The sequence below is a fragment of the Eurytemora carolleeae genome, unplaced genomic scaffold (genome assembly GCF_000591075.1).
Source record: "Eurytemora carolleeae unplaced genomic scaffold, Eaff_2.0 scaffold674, whole genome shotgun sequence".
Classification (NCBI taxonomy): domain Eukaryota; kingdom Metazoa; phylum Arthropoda; class Copepoda; order Calanoida; family Temoridae; genus Eurytemora; species Eurytemora carolleeae.
Genome location: NW_019396562.1, coordinates 160,231 through 186,022, shown reverse-complemented (window position 1 = coordinate 186,022; position 25,792 = coordinate 160,231). Strand labels below are relative to the sequence as shown.

The 25,792-nt window shown below is 34.0% G+C and overlaps 1 protein-coding gene across 2 annotated transcripts; it reads left to right on the top strand.

Annotated features, from left to right (window-relative positions):
* The first annotated feature begins 243 nt into the window (after nt 1–243).
* On the top strand, nt 244–2,421 carry LOC111705533 (uncharacterized). 2 transcript variants are annotated; one of them, XR_002766033.1, is made up of 4 exons: nt 244–1,067; nt 1,146–1,583; nt 1,827–1,946; nt 2,011–2,421. XR_002766033.1 is itself a non-coding variant. In XM_023478116.1 (3 exons), the coding sequence occupies exons 1-2, from the start codon at nt 379–381 to the stop codon at nt 1,156–1,158; spliced, it is 702 nt and encodes a 233-aa protein (XP_023333884.1). In that variant the 5' UTR covers nt 244–378; the 3' UTR covers nt 1,159–1,583; nt 1,827–2,421. The 2 variants fall into 2 exon arrangements, 1 of the variants encoding a protein (XP_023333884.1); XM_023478116.1 differs by having other exon boundaries at nt 1,827–2,421.
* The last annotated feature ends 23,371 nt before the right edge of the window (nt 2,422–25,792 follow it).

The window sequence follows — 25,792 nt, the reverse complement described above, 5'->3', positions numbered from 1 at the left end:
AATTAGTCAATTGTAAATTGTAAATTGTAAATTGTAAATTGTAAATTGTAAATTGTAAATTGTAAATTATAAATTGTAAATTGTAAATTGTAAATTGAAAATTGTAAATTGTAAATTGTTAATGTGTATGTGGAGCCAGGGTGACGGGGGGGAGTAAGGTGTTAGGTGTTTGTTTTCGGGGGGGGGCGGGTGCAATGAGTTCGATGGGGTGGGGTTGCCCGGATAGTGACTAGATCAGTCAGTTAGTAACTATACGTTAGTCAATTGACAGCATCTACAGTGATTTATGATGAAAGAAAAAGTCAGTTAGTAACTATACGTTAGTCAATTGACAGCATCTACAGTGATTTATGATGAAAGAAAAAGATAAACTTTTTAATGATCGGTCAAGAATGGTCAAGCGAGGATGAAGAAGTTGAAGAGATTTTGGATGAAATACCTGCTTCGAACGAATTCCTTGATAATGTTTCTAACCTAATTGATAGCCTGAGTCACATGTCTGATGTGGAGGTGTCCAAACTTATATCGTTTTTTGGATTCAAAGGCAACTTTGCAGTCAATATTCATCCGAAACGAGTGCTAGAGAAAACTGGTCTAGATTTTAAAAAGCATATTGACTTGGGATTGTTGAAAACTAGCATAATTCTAGACAAGAGTGCTAAAACTATTGATGGGAAAAGAGGGACCCAGAGATTATTGAGGTTTCCTCTTAGGGTTTCTGGAGAACATTTAGTTAAGACCTTGACACTATTGCAACAGAAAGGGACACCAATCCCAAATGGTCTGATTTCCGTTCCCACACAGATATCTGAATCCCTAAATCTCCAAATTGATGATTCCTTGGTTCCTTTAGACATTTCCCACCACAGTTTAGGCATGGTAGGTGACCTTGGGATACCTATTGAAACTGCTGCACAGGCGGTAGATATGTTAAGTGATGTGCTCACATATCCTGGATTAGATGATACTTATGAGCCTGTTACTTCAAGAATAAATGCAAGCCAAGATTCTATTGTTACCTGGGTCGGCTTTCTGTTTAGATTGTGGCAAGCAAATAGCAGAGTTAGGTAAGAGTAGTATTTGTTTCATTAGGAATAGATTTTAATTATATTTAAAACATTTTTTAATGATGATTGTTATTTCAGGCATACCTATTGATCTCCGAGGATTCTTAATGTGTGCAGGATGCAATGTTAATTCTTACACTCAAGAAGACCGGGTCAAGAAGACTAAACTGCTTGATTTTATTGCAACTAAAATCACCATTTTATCTAAATCAATTCCTGAAGTTACAGGAACAGATAGAATACTGCGTTCACGTGCAATGCAAAATGTATCTAATTTTGAGTTCGATGATCAAGACAATACTAAATGTAACAAGGACACCACAGGCCTTGTTACAATGAATACATATTCCAGAGGACATTTTTTTTGTGACCTCTGGTGGATTTATTCGCTATTGGTCACCATTATACCGTTCTGAATCAACCTCTCAAGTTGCGATACCTACGATCAAATATCTAGAACTGTATATGCGTGAATATGAGAACATTGATAATACATACTTGTTTTATGACAACATGGTGAAATATCATTTAAAAATAGAAAAAAAAATTGAGTTTTTGCCACAACCTCAAATTGTCTAATCCCTATAGGGTTGCAACCCTGATGTAAAATGTGCAAACTTTAGATACTTCAAACTTTAATATTGATATTTTACACAAAAATTTGCCAAAAAATTGAATACTAGAGTTTGTGGCAAAGATGCAATTCCCTTAAAATGTATATTTCTTTGCCCATAATAATTGATATTTCATCATTTATAGTGTAACTTGGAAAGATTGAAACTATGGAATTGTGATATGGACCAACTAACTCCAGATGCCAAACTAGGGCTGGCAGTGTTTAATTCTATATCCAAGGGAGTTGATGCCCTTCACATAAAGGTATGCAAATTGAATTTTTAACCTAGAATTGCGTTTCTTAAGAAAAAGGATCTTATTTATTTAGAACCATGTCAGAGACAAATGCAGAAAAGATTATCCTGTTATAATTGATAATTTGAGGAAGACTTTTCCTCACCCCAATACTGAGTCTGCAGAGCAGACATTTGTCTGGCTTGGAAAATTAAAAAAATTTTGAATTCAATGAGCAAAAGAAAACACCATTTCTTCCTCCATTGTCTTATAAAGGATTGACATAGATATACTTAGTGGTGTTATGCCAATAACATAAAGCCTAACCTCCCCCAAGTCAATAGAGACAAACTAATGATCTCACCGTTGGATTAATCTAATATTATTTGTAAATATGTCAAAATATTAACAATTTTTTTAAATGATATGACCGTTAGATATGTGTATTATAATTTTTAGATAACCTATAATTAGATAAATTATGTGTGTATACTACTAATAAATCTTTCATACAATTTACAATTTTGTTCTAAAAAAATTATATAAAAATCCTTTTCTGTTTGCCAACGTAAAAATAAGTATTTTTGATACTTATGCATTAATTATAATTTACTCAAGCATTTACAATTTACAATTTACAATTTACAAATTATTTTCGCCGACTTAAAAAAAAATCATGGGTGATACTTATGCATTTACAATTTACAATTTACAATTTACAATTTACAAATCATAAATTATTTTCGCCGACTAAAAAAAAATCATGGGTGATACATATGCATTTACAATTTACAATTTACAATTTACAAATTATTTTTGCCGACTTAAAAAAAAACTTGGGTGATACATATGCATTTACAATTTACAATTTACAAATTATTTTTGCCGACTTAAAAAAAATCATGGGTGATATTTCTTTCTGACCAATCCCTGTAGCATTCTTATTTCGTCTAACGAAACTTCGACCTTCCGGTCAATCTGCCTCAGCCACTGTAGTACCTCACCTAAACAACTCATTAATTAGCATCTAAATAAAATATTTGACAATGGGTTGGATAATTTAAAGATTCTTCAGTGCTGCTCGTGTCGTATTTCTCAAATGCTTGTCATATTGTTTAAATATTCCCGAATTCCGCAGGAAATTGATATCTAAATCTTCAAGTCTTCTAATCTTAATTGAAGTCAATATCCCACAGCCTTTCTTTTATACAGAAAATGTAGTAAATTTTGGAAAATATGGGTAAAAGAGTAATCAGAATTTAAGTGTACAGAGATCAAAGCCAGGAAAACTGCAAGTAATAAAAAATACTAAAATTATGAATTTCTTTTTAAAAAGCTTTTATACAAACCCTTAAAGCCGTCTTCAGTTGGTATAGGAAGCTGTGTCAAGCTCAATCGAGTCAGATTAGCCATGGAATGAGAACCTGAAGGTCGAGAGCGATGTACATCAGTCGAGGGTCCAGAACTTGAGGATTGAGGAGCCAGATCAGTTAAGCTAGAACCTGAGGATTGAGAGCGATGCACATCATTCAGGGATCCAGAACCTGAGGATTGAGAGCAATGCACATCAGTCAGGGATCTAGAACCTGAGGATTGAGGGCGATGCACATCAGTCAGGGATCCAGAACTTGAGGATAGAGGGCGATGCACATCAGTATGCACATCAGTCAGGGATACAGAACTTAAGGATTGATGGTGAGCCAGATCGCGAACCTGAGGATTGAGATTGAGAACTCCGGGACCAAGTAGAATTGGAGGAGTTAGGGCGCACTAGCTTGGTAGGTTGTGTTGAAGGTCTTGGAACGCTGGGAGAGCTGGTTTGAGTATTTGATAAAGTTGAGCGGCATGGGGTGACGCTAGTTGACCTGGAGTGATCGACAATAGGAGATCTCAAGTGATTCTGAGTGTCAGGTTGATAATGTAATATTTAAAGTATGGATGACTCATGGCAAGAAAACCCTCCCTGGCCTCACACCTTCATGTCTTTGTTCTTTCAACAATGCAGAAGAATATGTGAAGGTTTATTCACTCGAATGATCGCCAACTCAGTGTCTGCTCTAGACTTGGTTCTAGAAGATGACCTGGAGGATAAATTCACTCCTAGAGGAGAACAGCTCATCAAAGAACTGGATATAAAACTGCTACTTGGGTGGCAAGAATGGATGAAAGATTCAGTAGACAGCAATGCCCATGAAGAAGAAGTATGCAGACGGACTACTGAAGTAGAGGTCAAATCAGTTGTCGAAAAAATGAAGCTACATAGAGCTCTTGGAGTAGACAATTTAACAGTAGCCATGCTTAAATATGCCGGTCCATGCTTCATAACCTTGTTAACTGAGCTGATTAACAACCTTTTCTTGGAGGGCCAAGTACCAGAGACACTGCTAGTGGGGGGAATGACTCTGATCGATAAAAAGTCAACCTCGCTACTTGTTTCACAAAAGAGTCCATTGACAGTTTCATGTGTACTTTTGAGTGTAATCACGAAAAATATGCATGGGAGAATGGACAAAATTTGTGAGCAGAATGGGTACTATGGTAAAGTACAGTATGGGTTCCGGTTGGGCCGGTCAACATCAGACTGTGTGTTTATGTTGTTGGCAGCAATTAAGAAGGTAAAAAGGAAGGGACATACATTGACTATAGCTTTTTGTGAAATTGCAAAGGCGTATGATTCTGTGAACCGAGAACTGCTATACACAAAGTTAGACACCATTGGATTTGGTGGAAGAGTCAAGTCACTTATTCAATCTATGTACTTAAATGACAGTGTAAGGGTAAGGATAAAAGGAGGCTTGACGGCGCCACTCTGGTTTACCAAAGGCGTAAAGCAGGGGTGCGGACTCTCACATCTAATGTTCTCCCTCTACATGGCTGGGCTTGGAGAAAAGTTACATGCCATGAAGGTAGGTGTGAACTTCAATGGACAAGTGGTATCTGCATTTTTTTTTGCGGATGACTTAGTCCTGATCTCAAGGACCATGGTTAGAGGAATGGAACACATGTTGAAGGAGGTGTCATGGTTCTGTAAAGGGGTATATATGAAGCTGTCTATTGAGAAAACAGTAATCCTTTCCAACAGCCAAGAAGGGCAGGTTTGGAAATATAAAACCGGGAACACTAGACCTAGAAGCAACTCTGGTTGGTAAGTACCTAGGAGTAGACATACAGGTTAAAGGTAGGAACCTTGTCAAGGCTAGAGAGGATCGTATGTTGAAAATTGCAAAGAATTATGCTAACACTATCATGGGCGTAACAAGAGCTGGACTGGACCGTGCGCTGGTAGCACACACACTATGGGAAAGATGATGGTAACCAACGGAGTAGTTAACAAGCTAGACAGCATTCAACACCAAGTAGCACATTTTATACTACAACTACCGAGATCTACTTCCAAGGTAGCAGGTTACGTGGATGCGGGTTTTTGAAATTAAAGTTCTTTCCTGGCCACAGTGCTTAGCCCAGGAATAACCTAACCCTAAATAATAAAAAATAAATATTTATAATTTTGCTGAAAATAAAATGATTGGAGGGTGGGCTTGGGGGGGGGGGGCAGTGCTTAGGATCCATTCAATTTTGATACAGATCCGGATCCTGGATCCACACTGGAAAAAAATGGATCCAGTTTGAGGTTATTTCTTTAAGATTTAATGAAATTAAAAAAAAAAAAAAAATTTCAAATATTTGGTTTTATTTTACTTGCTTATTTTTATCCTAAAACCATGAACCATTCAGAAATGAGGAAACTTTTATATCTTTTTTTCAAATGTTCAGATTTTGGGTTTTGGAGTAAAATAGATTTTTTTTGGAGTTTTTGGTTGATGTTTTACACCTTGGATCCGGATACGTCGATCCGCATATTTTTGCGGATCCGGATCCAGGAAGCCAAAATCTTTTGGATCCAACGGATCTGGAACCGGATCCTAAGCACTGGGGGGGGGGGTCCAAAAATTGAATACTAGGACGGACCTGATCGGTCGTTATCGCAGCGGCCGGCTAAATAAAAAACTTAAAATTATATACCCTGATACAAATGAGATCCATGTAAAAAATTGATAGCAGGGGGTGGGGGGTGGGCATTCATAACTAGACATTAAGAATTATAGGCAGAATGTTATCTAGGCATTATGAATGTTGTCATTCATGAACTAAGCATTCACAAACTAGGCATTCGGTAACCAGCCATAATGTTACTGAGCCCTTGGAGCTGGGGGTGGGGGATTGTTCTCTAGGACAGACTCAATCAGCTTTAGATAAATAATAGGGAGGAAAATACTGGCCTAACAAACATTAGAAAACATTTCCTCTTAGTCTGAAATTAATTCTCTTCAGGTTTAACCGATAAATACAATTACGTTTCAATTACTTTCAGGCTTCCAAAACCAACATTTAACCCCATTGGGGATTTTGTTTGGGGGGAAGTCCATATGGACAGAGTTGGAGGAACTTTGGATCGAGGACGTGCAGTATGAGGTGTATCTGCTCAACAAGCATGCGACCGAGGGAAAGAAGAAGTACCTTGAGGCCAAGAAGTGGGCCAACAAGCCAAGGGAGCTTCCTGCAGAGGTATTTTTATCCAATCCAGATTTAACTTTTATCAAAAAAACAATAAAATTGATAAATTGTTTAAAACTTTTATTTTATTTATTTTTCTCTAAAAGTTATTTATATTTATATTATAAGGGTGTGTGAAAGATGATGCCTGGCTGCCTTAAACAAGTTCCACAAGATTCAATGGAATGAGATAGAATGGATAAGGGGCATTGTACTGACAGACAGTCTACACGTGTGATGTCAAGATAGACTCATGTTCTGAACCCTCTAGTTATAAGTTAAAAGAAATATATATACTGGAAGTTATTTATGCGTTTTTATTAGAGTCTGACTCACGTCCTCTATATTGGTGACCCCCGACTTTGAACATACAGTTAAACGCTATCCAGTTTCGTGATTTTCTTAAACTTTGAACATTAAGTGATACATCCGAACATCATGACGGACCAGAAAGAAACTCCAACCGAGTACATCGCCAAAGTCTCCGTCAAGCTCCCGGATTTTTGGACAGAGGACCCCATCTTGTGGTTCCTTCATGCAGAGGCTGCCTTCAGAAACATCTAAATCACACAAATACTCCCAGAGCTAATGAGCTACACAGCTACTCCTGGAGCTTATCAGCTATACAGATACTCCTGGAGCTAATCAGCTACACAGCTACTCCAGAAGCTAATTAGCTATACAGCTACTCCTGGAGCTAATCAGCTACACTGCTACTCCCGGAGCTAATCTGCTACACTGCTACTCCCGTAGCTAATCAGCTACACTGCTACTTCAGAAGCTAATCAGCTACACAGCTACTCCTGGAGCTAATAAGCTAAATCTTTGCTACTCCTAGAGCTAATAAGCTAACCTCAGCTACTCCTGGAGCTAATAAGCTAACCTCAGCTACTCCTGGAGCTAATAAGCTAAACCTCGGCTACTCCTGGAGCTAATAAGCTGTGCCTCAGCTACTCCTGGAGCTAATAAGTTAACCTCAGCTACTCCTGGAGCTAATAAGCTAAACCTTGGCTACTCTTGGAGCTAATAAGCTAAACCTCAGCTACTTCTAGAGCTAATAAGCTAAATCTCGGCTACTCCTGGAACTAATAAGCTATACCTCAGCTACTCCTGGAGCTAATAAGCTAAACCTTGGCTACTCCTGGAGCTAATAAACTGTACCATCAAGCTTCATCACAAGAACATGCTGTGGCTGGTAGCACCTGGGTTTGACTACGTCCTTGACTGCACGCACGAATACCAAAGATTCCTCAATGATGTCAAGACAGCCAAAGAAACCAGGTCGGTGGACCCAAGAATGAAGAACCACCAGGGACGTATATATCTCACCGGGAAGGCCATTAAGCACAGGATTATGAATCTTATGGTGCCTCTGGGGGTTATAAGTTCCTTCCTATACCATAAGTGCCCAAGCAGCACTGCGTCTGCGTCTCCCCTCATATGTAGATATGTTGATAGATGAGGGGATGGTTCAAGGATGGACGGGAAGATATGATTGCATACTACATAGCCACATCCTGTTATATGTTACCGTCAAGCTACGAAAGATGGGCATACTCTCCGCTGGAGAGGGATACAAGGGGAAGGTTATGATAGATGATTTATTGTTCTGCTTCTTCTTTTCTAGGAAGTCCACTAAGCTAGAGAAAGAGAAGAAGTGCCTATTAATTGAAGATGCAATTACAGAAGCATATACTGAGGTGGGACTTGTAATCGCTAAGGATAAGACGATAATCTCTACGCTGAATTTTACGTTCCTTAACAGGTTCTTTTCAAAGGGTGCTGAGGTTGTTAAGCCCATTAGGACAATGATGAAAGTATGCACATCAGCCGACAGAATGAATACCACATTCCAAGGCCAGGTTCAAGACATGACAGGATCTATCCGAGGAGCCATAGAGAAGGGAGCAGACCCCATGGTGATGTATGTCATGGCTCTCAGGCTGGTTGTGAGCACAGCACTCCAGTGGGACCCGAACATTGCCATGAGCAACATAATCAGCCTGATACCCCAGATAATTGCACTGTCTTACCTAGGAGGGTGGGGCTTCCCCTCTTTTGTGGATTTCATAACGAAAGAGAAGACTGACCCGATGAGGCCTGTAAACATGTTCATCCAGGGGCTTGCCGAGGTCGACAAGGGAGCAGAATGCTTTAGGGAGATAAAGGCAGTGATTGGTGCATTGTATCTAGCACAGCTTTATGGCTAATCCTACAATCCCTGCATATCACGGAGTTGACGACCCCACGAGCAGCTTGAGGAGAATCCTGCGAAACATGGTATGGTGTGGCAACATCTGTCAGGAGATGGTCAACGCAGCCCTAGTGGACTTGGACACATTGTTAAAAATGAAACATAAAAAGTTAAAAAATTGAAAAAAACATCAATCGTATATTACATATACTTGGTGAAGGAAAATAAAGAGGAAACAATAAGACAGGTTTGTAAACATATCTATAGATTAAGAATTAGTCATGTAAGGATTTTTATTGTATTTTGTTTACATTCCTGGTCTGTCAGATAAAAATTTGTTTCATATATTTCTTAAGTGCAGTACACATTGCATAAAAACATATATATGTATACTATTGGATATAAGTTGTAGGGTTTGGGGGGGGGGGGGGGGTTACACAAATTTGTTTTTGTATTTTAAGACAGAATTCGTGGAGTAGAGATCCATCAGTAAGATGAACCTTGGATACTTGCTGTGGATAGATGCTTTATGAATGGAACTACGGCATATCTACATTCAGCTAAAATCATACTTCAAAGAATCTAGTTAAAATATTTCGAATATAATACAAACAAATTAAAATATGTTTAGAAAATAATATTATAGTAAAGAGAGAGGGGGGGGGGACACCACTAATATTGTTTCTGTGTAATTTAGAAATTCCCATTAGTGCAGGATGAGATATACGCCAGAAGACAAACATCTATTATCATTCAAAAGTGCCCAGCTAAAGGAGAAATATCAACATTCAAAATCTTTCAATTGGATGTGTTCTTTGTAAACTTCAAAAACATTAAAATTTGTAAAGTACTAAAGTACTAAAAATAAGAATTGTAACCAACGGTTTTTTGTCCATAAAATTTAAATTTTTCAATTCAAACTTCAAATCTATTTTAAGGCAACACTCTTATACTCTTTATGGGAGTATTTTAAAAATGAGCGATTAAGAAAGAAGTGTATTTTTTCTGAAAAGGAGGATAAATGGATGAATCGGAATTATTAATTTGAATATTTTTGTGGTTTTCTAATCAAGCAATTTCAACTTCTTCAATTCAATGTATAATTAAATGTTTCTTATCTTATAATACACCTTTAATGTGAAGCAATGGAAAGAGATTTTATTGGGGGTTGCTTTAGGAGAAAGACAAAAATTTATTGGGTTTGAGAATTTTGATTTGAGTATGAGCAATTATTATGATACTAACAAACAAATAATAAAGTTTTTATTATCTAAAAATAATTAAAACAAATAGTTTTTTTGGCAGTTGACTTATTAGCATTTAATCATAAAACGAGATACTTCAAAAAATAAAAACCTAAGCAACAACACTAAGATGACTCCCAAAAGAGGTTGAGAAAAAGAAGAAGACTTTGGAGGAATGAAGAAAAGAAATCTACTTAGAACTGTTGAGGCAGAACAAAAAAGGGAGAACTACTAAGAACTGAGCTAAGAAGTAAAAAACTACTTCTGATGTATCAACAGTATCTATATACATACTGTTACCAAAGGATAACCCTACTGTAGTTGCTATGAAGAATCTCAAACAAACAAAAACTTTGATAATAATGCTTCTGATGAGTTAACTTGTAAAAGAATTGACAAAAATTGTTTGTGAAGTTCAAATAAGTAGTTTGATCTTAGATAAGAATTTTCAAGTAAATCCTGAAATTTTTTTTGAATTTTTGCAAAAGATAATAAAGTTTTTTTTAAATACTTAACATCTTTAATAATAATTTTTTTTTTTTTTTTACTTTTATTCATTTGGAGGGAGGGGAGTTTGTGAAGAATATTAAATAAATATTTATGCTTAACTCAGTAAATATTCAAAAGTCACAAACCCTTCTATCTATCTGTATTTCATGCTTGTAATCTTAACCTTAAATTTTAAACGATTCATGTTTTAATCTTGAATTCCTGGCATTTACCTTGACTTTTGAAATGAAAAATACATCTTTTTTTTTAAATAGTTCAATCTTTTTCAACGTAAAGTTACCAAGTCTGGTAAACCAGACATCTAAAAAACTTAGTAAAAACTCTAAGCTAAGGCCTTTGCGCCATTCTTATTGACCAATAGTAGAGCAGAATTTGACGTACAATCATGAAACCATTTCCATGGACCAATAATGTGAAATGTAAAATGAATCTTTGTATAGTTATTATATATATGTATGTATTATACACAATCTTCAACTCTTTGAGATTCAGTAAAAATACCATGTAAGACCTATGTATTGCCACTCTACTCTAAGTTATTGTGAAATAAACAGACTGACGGATAACATCAAGTAAGTCATTTTATCAGTAACTGGTTAGGGTCTTAATAATATTTTATGTTCTCTATTGTGTTGAAGATAAAATGTGAAGCTACTAGAAACCAAACATTTAATAACTATTCTAAGAGAAGTATATTTAGTTAGTCTTGAAGAGTTGAATGATACAATAAAATGACAAACTAATTTATCAGTTGAGATTTTAGCTTAAACAATTAGACTTAAAGTACATTAGGGATCAGAATTACTTGATTATAATAACATTTTTAGTGTCCTTATTTTTGACACAAGGGTTAATCCGTCATGTTAAAGCCTTACTTTAGATCATTTTTAAACAAATCCCCACCCTACTCTCTAGCACTAGAATTATTTCGCCAAAAACTTTGGCATCATCAGGAGTTTGTCCTATAATATAACAGATATAAGCAAAACAAAAAAAAAATACAAACACAGCAACTAAAATAAACAAAAAAGAGAACAAAAATAAAAAATCTTTAATGTAAAATGGAATTTTTCAAAATGAATATTGTCAAAACACATAAAACTTAAAAGAAAAATTAGAAAACCATACCTTACTCTTTTGAAGAGTATTGAATGACTGGAAAAGGATTGACTAGTTAATGGGCGTATGCAGTGGGGGAAGGGTTGTTGTTGTTGAAGGGGGTAGAATTCGCTGACAAAAAAGTCATATACATGAATTCGATCAACACTATAAGGTACTGTTGGTAATACATATACATACAGTTTAAAACAAACGAACTTCATTTAAAAAATAAAAAGATTGCAATTAGCATTATGTTTTCTTGTTCAGTCCTGACCTCACTGAGAAAAAATTCTGGATGTAGTATGACTCCCTGACAATGCTATCCCTGGACCTGATCTTCTCTATGGGAATGAAGGATAAATCTGCATAGGAGTGGCCAGGGGCACGAAAGTTTACACCTACAGGGGCCTGGGTATTTTCTTGTCCTAGCTGTGTAAATGTGCCTCTGTGACCCCTAAGCCTTTCTTTGGCCTCCTTCCCTGTCTCTCCTATATATTGAGGATGGGAAGGACAAACTTGGCCTCCTCTCCTACATTTAATCATGTATATAATATTTGAGGAGGAGCAGGTCAGCTTATCCTTAATCCTCATCTTTTCTCCAGTAGCTGAGGTTATCACCTCTTCAACAGAATTCTTTCCCATCTGTTCACATACAGGGCAGCGAGATTCATTACAGGGTTTAAACCCAACCTTATCCCTTTTTTCCTTTGTGAATCTCTGTCTACTTGGAAGTTTAGACTTAACCAAGAGATCCTTCAAATTCTCTGAACTGAACGCTCACCATAATCCCAGGTCAGCTCTGTCCCAGCAGGGATATCCTCTAAAGCCTTCAGAGATGGGAACTTTTGAATGGGATATCCTCAATCCTGGTCGGATGATTAATCTGGAGATTAAAAATGAGTGGAGAACAAGCAATATTTAATCTGCAGATTAAGACAGAGTGGATTAAGCCTTAATACCGATATCCACCATTCTAAAGTTTTCAGCTCAGGATGACTCTGGGCTGGGTTGGCACCTGCCAGGCCTTCAGGTTAGGAGCACTGCAGGAGTGGTTCAGCAACCTTCCAAGCCGCCCTGTCTCAACAGTGGCATCAATGCAGAGGTTAGTTTAAAAAAAGCATACAGCTTCCGATAGTATCATTCGTTGAATACTGAACATGGTTATGATTTCCTTCCTCTAAAGGCAGGGTGAATATTTTCATTAATATTAAGTGGAAGGGGTAAATGCCAAGGTTAATTAAAAAGATTTGGGTTTAAAGAAAATATTAACCAATTCCTTTTGATATCAGCTCTCCGGCATATACTACCATGAGTTCACCCTTCATAATATCTCGAGTAAAAATGACTCCTCGGCCCTCGGCCTCTCCCAAGACAAAAGACTGGAGGACTGGGGCTTCTTCAGAGTCCACACTCCACAGTCAGGATCTTATTGATGTTGACATGGAAACGCCTCAACACGGAAACGACTCAACACAGAAATGCCTCAAAAAAACAGAATCATAAAACTAATTTAATGTCGTCTTCTAACATTAAAAAAAATTTAACAATTATTTTACCATTAATTTAGGGTAAGTTAGGTTGCGCCGCAGGCTACAAAGGGGGCCGAGCGCTGCGGCTAGGATGGCTATAAGGGGGCCGAGCGCTGAGACTAGGACAGGCTAGGGGGCCGTGCGCTACGGCTAGAACAGTCCCATGGCTGTGAAAATCAGTAGAATATAGTCTTTTTAATTTTAAGTTGAGAGAAGACGACATTAAATTAGTTTTATGATTCTGTTTTTTTGAGGCATTTCCGTGTTGAGTCGTTTCCGTGTTGATGCGTTTCCATGTCACCCTTATTGATATTCCAAATTAGAATACAGTTTGGAATTTTTATACATTAAATGTTTACGCCTTTGCTTATTTATAATTTCTAAATTTTCTTATCAATGTAGTATGTGACATTATTTAAAAGTAAAAATATATTCTTGATTGCCCAGACACTTTTTTTCTATTAAATAAACATCTAATTGTAATGACATTGACTATTACTTTAGAATATGTTGACTTAAAATCTGAAATATCTGAAGTATCTGCACATTTTAGATTAATTTCATGCAAATTTTAAAGATATTCAATTTTAAAATCAACCTTATTTTTAAAAAACAAACTCTTAGCCCTGTATTTCTTAAAAGTTGCAGGAAATGTTCCAATCAGATTTTGAGGAACAATTTTGACCAAGATGGAGATGAAAACTTCAATTAAAGCCAAACCCGTAATATTTTATTTTAGACCGGATACTTGTGAAACTGACCCAAAAAAATGAGGGAACAGATCAAAACAAGGGGACAAACCAATAAACCTGGGATATTAACATGTTTTTGAAAACTGGAAACAGGCCCAAATAAAGAGAAAACTGACTAACAAACTGAGATTTTAAATTTTTTTTGAAAACCGGAAACAGATTTTAAAAAAGGGGAAATGGACTCAAAAAAGAGGAAACCGATCAACAAACTGAGAATTTACAACTTCTACTGAAAATCAGAAACAGACCCAAAAAAAGAGAAAACAGACCTTAAAAAAGAGGAGACTGATCAACGAACTGAGAATTTAAAACTTTTTCTGAAAATCAGAAACTGACCCAAAAACGAGAAAACAGACCCAAAACAGTGCATAATAATTGAAACTTTTTATTTATCACTTTAGATCAATAGTTATGAACGATAATCAGACACACAGATTAATTCATTAGAAAGGTTATGATTATTATTATATATTACACAATAAATGATTATTTAACAAAACATTTCCTGAAGACCCTGAAATGAAGGAGGAAGGAGTAAACTTTATTACCCTCACAAACAAGAATATACTACTAAAAAACCTCCTACCCCCTACAACCCAATAGGTAAGAAAATTTTTTAATTCCAAACAACCATGATTTACTATATCAACCTTTAAAATATATGTGCATTACAAATCAAAACACAGTTTTTGCCTCCAGTATTCTAACTTTACCTTAACTCATAATTATCCCTTATCAAGTGACATAGCTTCCACTACTTTAAAACTGGAATACTTCTGATTAAAGTTTCGAATAGGCCTTGAAATTGTCTATAGTAAAAATAAAAATACCTTGCCCAGAAGAGCCTAGAAAGGGGTCTGTAGACAGAGTCTCAACCTCCTTCTTCTTTAAATCTGAAAAGATAAGCGTTTGAATACCAGTATCTCTTAATTAATGACTAACCAATCAATCTACAAATCTATCTATGCAACAACTAATAAACTACTAACCTGTAGCAACAGCAGCCTCATCTGGTTTACTTGTCATATCTTCTAAAAAAGAAACATGATACTACAGTATAGAATATAATCCGGTTAGATTCTTGATGTAACATGATACAATATATGTAATATAGTAAGTCTAGATACTGGAGAAATAATCTTTTAACACATGATGAAGGTCTGAAAATATCCTTCATTAAGCAGGCTGGCCTACTCGGTCATCTTCCTCCTCTGCTCTGACTGATGCTCATTATAAGACTGACGGTGGGCTTGTTCTTCCAGCCTGTTACAGATCTTTTTTACTCTCCGGGACATATCCTGATTTTGAGACAATTACCAGAATTCATATCAAGGTCAATTTTTAAACATTTACTTACTTACTTACGTAACAAAGCAAGATTATCTTATAAGGTAAAAAAGAAACAAAATAGAAAATAAAAACAAATTATTCTTTCATAATTTAAAAATCTTTACAGCATTTGAGAAATTAAAATATTAATATCATTTGTTCTTACAATATAGATTTAACTAGAAATGCGGGAAACTGTTTGTTTAAAATGTTTGAAAATAAGTCACCAATATTCTCTTAATTAAACAGATAAAATGTGGAAACTTAGATTCTAGAAATAATTCAGAAGTTTATTTAATGTCTTCATAAGATATTTTTTGTTCTCAGTGATTTATTTTGTGACTTATGAATGTGAGTTTTGATTTAATTGCGGATATATACTAAAAAACAGGAAAGTTAGTTTTGTCTAAAAAAACGACAATGCATATGTTTTAAATGCAGGATATGTTCGAAAACAGAAAACCTGACATTGTCTTGAAAACATTCTAGATATTTAATTTAAAAGAACTCCTATTATAATTTTGATTTTTTTTTAAATTTAAAATTTGGAATTGTTGTCCTCGTCATGTTTTATAATATGTTGGTTAGAGTTTTTAATATCAGCTTTTACTCTGGATATCCCAAAAACCCAGTCTTTCAATTTCTAAAAAGTGTTAAGTGTTAGTTTTGGAACCATTGTCCTCTGATTTAGTACACACATTCAAATATATATACAGTAAAATCTTAATAATTTTAAAGACAAAATTTTTTTAAAAGTTTTGCAGAGTAGCTTTTATAAAGATTTAAAAAAGTAACATCTTTTTCCTCCTAGAGTAAAACTATTTTTTATGTTACTTAAAATAAATTCAGTTGTTTACAGATCTTTGTAGTTAATGTAAAATGAATGACTATAATGAAGTGTTTAAAACATGGTGAAAGCTGAATGGTAGGAAATGAAGCCTTTATTTGGTGGAGTCTGTAAATGCCAGAAATGAGTGAAAAATGCAAATCAAACCCAACTAAAACCAATAATTTTATATACATCATGATATTTTTCTAGGGGGGGGGGGGTAAAAAAAATTACCCCCCCCTATTGAATCCTTATTCATGCACCTGTAATTTCATGTGTTCTTTGTTTTAAAACAAAAAAAACCTTTCTTGCATTTCCATACAAGGAAAAACTATTCGTTGTTTTGTTTTCCTCTAAAAACTGAAATAATTTCAGTTTTTCATTTCAAATTTTAATGTGAATATATCAGACATAACATTATTTGAACATTATGTTACATTAGTTTCAAAACATATGTTTCATTAAACAAATGGTTTAAAATTGTTTTCCAAAATGATGTCTATCCCTAATTCCATGATTTTTTAGTAATATTTTATCTTTTAATTTTGGGTGTATTAACTTTCTTCTTTAGCTTTCTGAGTTTCTATCTATCTACACACATTTCCCTCTGATTAATAGTTTCTTTCATATCCTTGTATGTATTGAAGATGTAATAGATAACCATTTAGTCACAGAAATACAATTGATAGATAGATAGATATTAAAAAAAAAACATGCAAAATAATGATAATTATTACAGTTATCATTTTAATGAAAATGATGATAAATTAAATGTTTGGTTTTTTTATTGGTTTTTAAACAGTTTACTATTATACTGATTAATTTGTTTAAAGTAACCCATTCTCTGTGACCTTGCACCCCTGAAAAATTAACCTCCACAATTATTAGGAGTTCACAGTACACTAGATATCTTGATGAGTAATGAACTAGAATGTGAATAAGTTAACTGCAAAAAAATAATTGTTAACAGTTAAAGCTGTTAAGGGTTGTTCGTAGTATTAAAATTTGCCAATATTCCAAAATTTCCATAAAAAATCGTTTTATCAGGTTATCTATTTTCACCAAATTTCAGAAAATAATCTTAAAAGTTCTGTCATCTATAGACATCAGCTAGTAAAAATTCATTTATTTGGCAAGTTTTATGCAATTTTAGCTGAATAAAAACGAAAGTTGCTGTTTTAAAATAAAACATCGGTTTTGTTTTCATTTTCAACCATTAATTTATTGTTCAATACCTGCTAATCTGTTTCATTAACGATTTAAAAATTTAAATGTGATTGTGACCCAAAATGAGAGTTCTTATGGCAAAATTTTTCAGATGTGAAAGCCATGTTAACAAATATTGTACTGCATTTTCTGGTAATTTATGTACTACAGCTGCAGTCCCAGTACAGTCCCTGCTCCACAGGTTCAGCTGCTCAGTACTCTATTCAAGTCAGGTGAATTAGCTAATACTGTGAGATCCAGAATACTACTGTGGTAAGAAAGTTGTCTTTTATCTTCCTGTCTCTACAGAATTAACCAGAAGGCTTTTGAAACATTGCACATCTTAAAAATTGTTAAGAATGTTTAGGTTGTTAATCTCAGGACTAAGCATTACTCTCCATCTTATTTAGTATATAGATACTATAATCCTCTACAATATCCTATATCCTGCAGTGAGGCTTTTAAGTGAGAGATCCGGCATTGATATTTAAATTTAAAAGTGCCAACAATGGATATCTATATCAAAAGTTCTGGTTTCAGGGCATTGTTAAATTACAGCACCGAGGTTTAAAATCCAAACAAATGTAATGTTAGTAAATGTATACAGATTGTTTGGGCAATAACTTTGCTATATTAGCAATGTTTGCAGTTAAGCAATAAATGTTTTTAACCAAACATAGGATTTGACTAGTGTATTAGCAATGGTGGCTATAAATTGGGTTGAAATTAAATTGTGGTTTAATAATAAAATGCAATAAAAGCGCATGTTGCTTTGCTGTGCAGCAATTTAAGTGAAAAGTATCTCTCTTTTGCACTCTGCAGACTTATGATATTCAGTTTAAAATGTTAGGTAATTCAATTCATGAAAATCACCTTCTTATTCCTTTAACTATTTCAGTCATGAACCTTTGTAATTAATAGCAATAATTGTGTGTTATCCAATTACACACAAAATCAGCAATTAAACTTAGCTGATGACAATAAGTTTTGCTTTTACCTTAATGGAGCAATACTCTTGGCCAATATATAGTTTAAGAGGAACTAGTTCAAACTGAGGAATTTAACTTTACTTTGCCTCTGAATAAGCAATCTAGTGCATTAAATGCATGACATGGCAGAGAATAAAGTTTATCTTTACTTGATTCACTGATCGAGGTAAAGTAGAGCTAGGATTGGGTACAGCAGGGCCTTGTACTATAAGTTTGCCTTGAAGATAGCAATCAGCATGACTTAAAGACTGCTATTGTATAGTTAATTGAACTGAAAGGCTTGCTACATTTAAACATTAAATGCAAGAAAATAAGAATAATTATAACTTGATAAGATTCACTGCTCAAATAAGATTTTGTTTAATGAGAATAAGAAAAAATCAATAGTTTTAGAGAAGATCAAAAACAACGTCATTATCAATAATGAATTTTCAAAATATATCACTGCTTATACTAAGCTAACTAAAATAAAAGATTTAGATTAAAATTCTAGCTCAGATCCGTCGGTTACTCAAACTAAATTTAACTGGCATTGTGACTAGGTGACAGAGGGTACTGCTCAGATTTTAGTGTAAACCGGTTTGAAGTTATAAACAAACAGAAGATGTAAAAAATAACAGAAAATATTATTATTTAGAACCAAATCAGATTTTTAATACATTTACTTACAGGACTATTTTCAATTTACAAATTATTATTATTATTACTACTATTATTATTATTATTGTTCTATTTCTTTAATTGAAATTATGTAAACAACTAGTGGAGTAAACGAGAGTAGAATTGGGGTGAGAAGAAATCAACTTATTGCAAGCATAAAGGTAATTACTCATTTTATTCTGAGATCTAAGTTTGACTCACATTATAAAATTAATTTCTAAATGACTGAATAAACTTATATATCCTAAACAGAGGTTTAATGAACAATCGAAGAAGATTAAAAATGATTTTTTAGCTTTTCTTCCAACTGTTAGAGTAATACCCATTCTAAAGATATATGAATTTCATTTTCATTTCTATGAAGTTCTAATTTTTATTCTACATGATCTGAGTAATAATTTTGAAATCGTTCATTTCTACAATTTTGAGAATTATTAATGATAAAGATTCCTTTTCCATATCTTCAAGGAACATTCCGAAAATCCAGCACAAGCCATGAAATCAAAATAATATTAAATACACAACAAATATTATGAAATATTAACTATGTACAAATGCATCAAATCAAATTCAACATTTTTAGATTGCAATATCTAATTGATTAAGATTAAATTAAATTTATTAGAATTTTATACCATCCGAGTAGAATACTGCAACTCTAAATTTATTTTAACGCTATGTTTTTGGGTATAAGCTGATTTACCGTTTTCTCAGATAGAAGTAACATTAGTAACAATTAATATTAAATTCATTTTGTTATACCCCGTTTCATTTTTCGTTAACATTTCCTTTAATGTTTGGTTATAAAAGAGTTTAAAATGACTATTTATAACACTATATATATATATTTTGCAGTAGTTTACATTTTTTCTCCTGAAACTTTACCTACAACAGTTTAAAACATTACATAGTAAAATTTGTCCTAAGCAGTGGTCATTTACTAAATTACTCAATAGTTTTATAAATTCTGTAAATTTTCTAAATTGAAGATTGATGAATATAAAACAGATGGAGATGTCAATTGCTTCTTCAGTCCTAAAACAGGTAGAATATAATCTAGTCAATAATATTGCTAATATATAATAATGCTTTATATGCCATAAACTCTTTTTTAACTAATTATTAAAAAGTAAGACTTTGTTATAGTACTTAGCAAGAGGAGGACTTGAAGAATATTTACTTAAATTACTGTTTGTTGTAACAAAGTCAAATTTAGTAAATCATACAGACTAGAGTCTATGTTATGACATAGTCTACAAGTTAGATAGATGAAATATTTGATCACTGGGAATATAACCTGATTATTTCATGGCACATATGTTGTTTTGAATTATCACTTTAGTCTTCAAGCTAAATGAGCAGACTGGCTCAGTCTGCCAGAACCCAAGAGAAAAGAATATATATTAGAGTGTCATTTACTTGAAAAAAGTGTAAAACGGCCATTTTGTTGTACTGTTTCCATACTGCAGGTGTACTTCACATATTTGTGCTAAATAACCTTTTGGGCCCTGGAACATCATTTTAAAGAAAATCTAAAATTAATATTGAAATCAAACCAAATTATGAAATAGGCTGGTTTCATAATTGACCAATGATCATTTTACATAGACTGCATGGCATTGCAATAATCACTTTACAAACGATGATTTTTCATTATAACTATAATTCAATTGATGTTTTTTATTCACCTAATTCATTTTATAAAGAACATTTAATCACTTTAATCAATTCGAAATTAAAATGGATAGTCTAGGGAACATACTGTATTAATGTACTCTACTGCATATAATTTGTGAACATTTTTATGATTTGTACACTTTGAACTCCCTTTCAGGCTGAAAGGGACTGAAATTTTTTTCTAAATTCCCCTCTAATATATATTCTATTCTCTTTGGCCAGAACTTTGTATATATATATATATATATATATTTATATATATATATATTTTTAGCTTGTAAATACAGTTCTAAGCAAATTGTTCACAATCTGGAAATTCTGCATACACAGGTAGTAACAACCATAACAAAAACTTAATGAAACTTATTTAATGGTGATAAGAATATGAAACAAAACAATAAATCTGTATTTTCAAAATTCACAAGGATGCTAAATGATCTCTAACCCTTTACATATTAAATTTGACTTATAAAAATGTACATTGTACACAAAGTGGTTCTTTTACAGGATACACTTACAGTAACCTTTTAAACCAGTACTCAGAAGTCATGGCTATTAATACCATTTTAAGTAATCATATTGTATGATCTTTAGGTTGAGAAATACAAACTCGAAAATAAGCAGAGATACTGTGATATTTTCCTTCTAAGCAGGTTATTCTTTAATGTATAAATGGAAATCTTTAGTACCAATGGAGGGAGAAGAGGATGGCAAGTGGCCATGAGCCCCAGATTTACCCTAAAATCCAAATAAATTCCAGACCTTAGTCTTCATAAGATACTCTTAGCTTTGTGATCACAGATTAGAATTGGTTAAGTTCTCAATTACATTCAGTCAAGCTTAGTAATAATGTCTAAAAATTTCTATACATTAAAGGTACCAATAGATCTGGACTAAATATTAATAACTCAGATAGATCAAAGCTGGATTATACAGGATTAAGATGTCAATAAGAAGGTGAAGTTTTAGATTTCTTTCATAATTTTCTATTAAACCAATATTGTTTTATATTCTTTTACATCTTATCTTGCTTATTGCTTATGGTAAATGTTAATGTACATACAATTAATTATATATCAGCTGAAACGAAACAATCTTCTTATAACATTTAATTCATAAACAAATTGTTTCATGCTTTTAAGCAATCATCAGCATGAATGTTTTGAGAATTTTTTTACTTATGTGTCGCGGATTTTCACAAGATGTTAAATTAATTTTAAAATTAATGTTACATACATATACATACAATAAAACAAACATGATGTTAAAAAAACCATACTTTATCACACTACATTTACTAGAAGTTTCTTGTTTTTATGTCGACATTTTGACATAATTTTGTGTCTTTTATTCAATGATAATGTTCTATCTGCAAGGATGATAAGCGTTTTCTCAGTTAAGCAGAGTTGAAACTTGTTGGTTTCTTTTTTGTAAGGGGTTGCCGAATGATATTTCAAAGGGTTTGTTCTCTCTCTTTAAATCCCTAACAAGTTAAGAGAGTCCTGTGCGGTTATCCTGTTTACTGTTCTTGAATGATGAGTTGTGGTTGTTGTATCTTGTTTTTAAATCTGTTGACGCCAATCCTATGTATTAAGCTTTCTGATTACCAGCCTTGACAATTGCTTTGAACATCAGAGATTAAATTTTGTAAAAAAATTTAAATTTTTGAAAATCCATGGATTTTTTTTTTAAAAATCCGCTAAATTTTGTTCATCTTTGTTTTGAAATGTAAACAAAAAGAACATGTTCACAATTTAAATAGAAGATGGGCGCGAAGCGCCCTAAAATCCTAGAAAGAAGGGCCCGAAGCGCCTTGAATTTCTAGTCCAGATATATAACAACAAATTTAGAGCAACATTAAACTTGGAAAGATCCAAGAGGTAAGCATATGAAGAATAAAGTGAGAAGGCACCCTACTACTATATACAACAATCAGATCTCGTTGTTCTGCTCTCGCACCTCACTGCTTAATCGACCTTGTTATTGTCCGCAGCCTCATCGTCTCCTTCTGTCTCGATAGCCTCAGTATTGCTTTGTATATAATTGATCATCTGAGAGCTGAAGGACTGTGCTTGCTACCTCCTAAAAACCCAAGGACCTGGCGATTCTCCCGACCTCTGACCCAGCTTCTGCGCTGAATCTGATCTTTTGACTTAGCAACCGGACACTTTTGACAGAGCCGCTTTGCATCGCTTCTGCAAGTCTCTTAAGGCGACCGAACAGCTGTTTGTCTTAACTCGGTAGGGAACTGGTCATCGCAATCTCCTTCGCTTTTGCTGAGACTTGAACAGCTAAATCCATCTGACACCTCCCGTCCTCCGATGCAAAGCATGGTGCTCCAGCTAGTCTTTGATAGATGCAAAGCACACACAAGCATCCTGGCCAGGCCTTAGGGTTTGCATTTTAGAAGTTGAGTCTAAGGGTTTAGGTTCATGAACGATTGGGATGAATGATAGTTATATTTTTCATCCTTTCTGGATAGGAAACTCCTGAACCAAACTGTAGATGAGTCCTATTACAACCAAGCATTCCTCTGGATTGCAGTGGTGGTGTCAATAGTGTCCTTGATATCCCTGAGCCCGAAATTTAAAAGGGTATCGTTGAATGAAACTCCTAAACTTCCTTTTTGGGGTCTAATATTTGTGTAGATTTTGATTTGAGAGATTCCAAAAAATGGAGAATATGAAGAAACTAATTTAAATAATTTTCTGAACAAAAATATTGATATCCACAAAACTGCCTAACCCCATTTGTGAAACCCGGGTTTCAAAACCCGTTTTCATAACAATACCCTGTCTTAAATTTTGGGCTCTAATCTACAACCCACTGTACAAACCCCACCCTGGACTGCTTATGTGGGACTGGGCTATGGCGGCCACAAGATAATACCGCAACAAGTTAGTCGGAGCAGAGTGTAGCCCCCTCCTGATATTGTAGTTAGGGTTAATCTTTATCTGAAGATTCAGGTGATAGACCCAGTCATAAAACCCCGATATAAGCTTGTGGGATGGCACAGACGAGATGGGTAGAAGCCCAGTGGTAGATCGTATGTAAGTTCCTCATGAAGAAGGACTTTACATCTGATTAATTAAATATTTTTTGAAGAATCTTTGAATGATGATTACATCTAATAATTGTCAAAATTTAAATCCTGGTCTTTAAAATAATGCTTCTTAATAGCATCTTATTCCTGAATAATTCAGCTTTATACCAGGAAGATACCTAAACCTGGAGTAACCTACAACCAGATATCCAAGATTCTTGTAAATCTATTGTTAAAGAAATTTACTTCCTCTTTAAGGTTTTGATTACAAAATTTAGTCAATATATTCCCTGAAATGACAGGAGCTTGTCAAAAATCTCAACAGTCTCCTGAACTAGTATGCAAAGATAATAATAATCACTTATATCCTCAAGAGCAGATTTAAACTCTTGTGTGAGTAAGGATCCTGGACCAAATTGAACCACTGTTCGAATCAATGTTGATTTCATAGTGGCCCCATGTAACATTTGGAGGCTGCAGATCTCTCTAATCAAGCCAGGATGTATACACTTATAGCTTATCTCCAATCCTCATTCCTCTGTCACTTTTCCAGAACCAAGTGGAAGTATAAATTAGAACTTGGTGAGATTTCTATGAAAATTTAATGTGCTCAACCCTGTATCTAAAGAAGTCCTCATCCACAGACTAGCTGAGCCAACCTTAGATAGATATATAGGAAGGAATAGTCAAGCCCTTTACTTATTAAGCAAATCAGCAGATAACAGCATCAAAGCAATGTATGACCTTGCTGCCAATCAGATTTGAAAACACTGATTCTGACATCAAGCGGAAAAGGACAGAAAAGGACATGAATTAAAGAAACTGAATGCAATTATGATAGGAAGTATTTCCAAGTCTAATTCTGTCACAAACAACATGATGGAAGTTCCTTAAGTTCTAACTCTTTCACTGCAGTCGATCCCTCCACCCTTAATAAACCAAAATTGTATTATATTTTAATTCATCTCATCTTGGCTAATATTGCTTATGTTTAATGTTGCCTAATAATACACTTTTGCAGTTTAATAACCTTGGGATCACCCTGTTCCCCTTAAAGGAGTTAGGGTATTCTATTGGTATTCCCAATTTTTTTTTTTGACTGGCAGCAATTCATATTCCTACCAGTCAGCTATGCAAATTGGTTTTTGATTACATTAATTTTTCATTTTTAACATAATGTGCAAACAATTAATTATATATTTTTGGTAGAATCTTCTAATGAGTAACCTATATCTAAGATTCTAGAACTTCTATTGTTTAAGGGTATTTTACTACACCAGCTTAGTCTATTCCTTGAAATGACAGAAAATTGTCAGATAGCTCAAGTGTCTCCCTTGAATTTCATGAACTGGTTTCCAAAGATAATAATATAGATGTCAAAGAATTGTATATTTTGTAATCAGTATAATGGCATAATTCCTTGAAACAATTCTTATTTGTAAAATCATTAATCTTATCAATAACAGGAGGAACCACAGCATTGTTAGCAAATTTTACCTGTTTCTACATGTTGAGCTTTAATTTAAGCAAATTTATGGTGTACTAGCAGAAGTGCCCAGCAATGTCCTAAGAATTATAAATAACTGAGAACTTTGAAGGAAAAAAATTTGAATTATTTAAGTTTACAGTACCCCCTGGATGCCAATAGGTTTCCTCATAAAATTGCAGCACATTTAGTCCAGCTGTTTTGCTAGCTGTAGCTAACATTTAAAAAAAAATATAAATATATATTTGAGGGAAAAGCTCTGTCATATAATTTAATGAATTCAATTGATGCAATTTGAGATGGAAACTGTGAGCAAGGACAGATTATTACAGAGACAAGGTTCTGCTATCTACCTTGGTTTAAACAGGAGATTGCAGGGCTCACAGCTGCATGCCTACCTACCCCCAGTTCCTTTGGTACTTTTAAAGTCATTAAACATCGAAGCCAGTTTGTTAATTAGAATCTAATTTCTCAGATGTTAATTCAAATAGCACAAAACAATATTTTTAATCGCTGAATATCAATAACATGTATTTTACTAAAGTTGGGTAGCCTGCTATGAAGCTGTGTTAGACCTGGATATAGTGTTTTCCTCAAGCAAATCTTCCTGCCAGGTAAAATAAATGGTTCTGAATATAAATATTTAAACTTTTACTAGTTGTTTGTTAAACTAATATTTTTGGCAATTAGCTGTTTGTATGTTTAGAACTAATGTTATTTAAGGGATTGATACTAAAGAATAGTACATAGATCTTGAGTGAATTATTTGCATA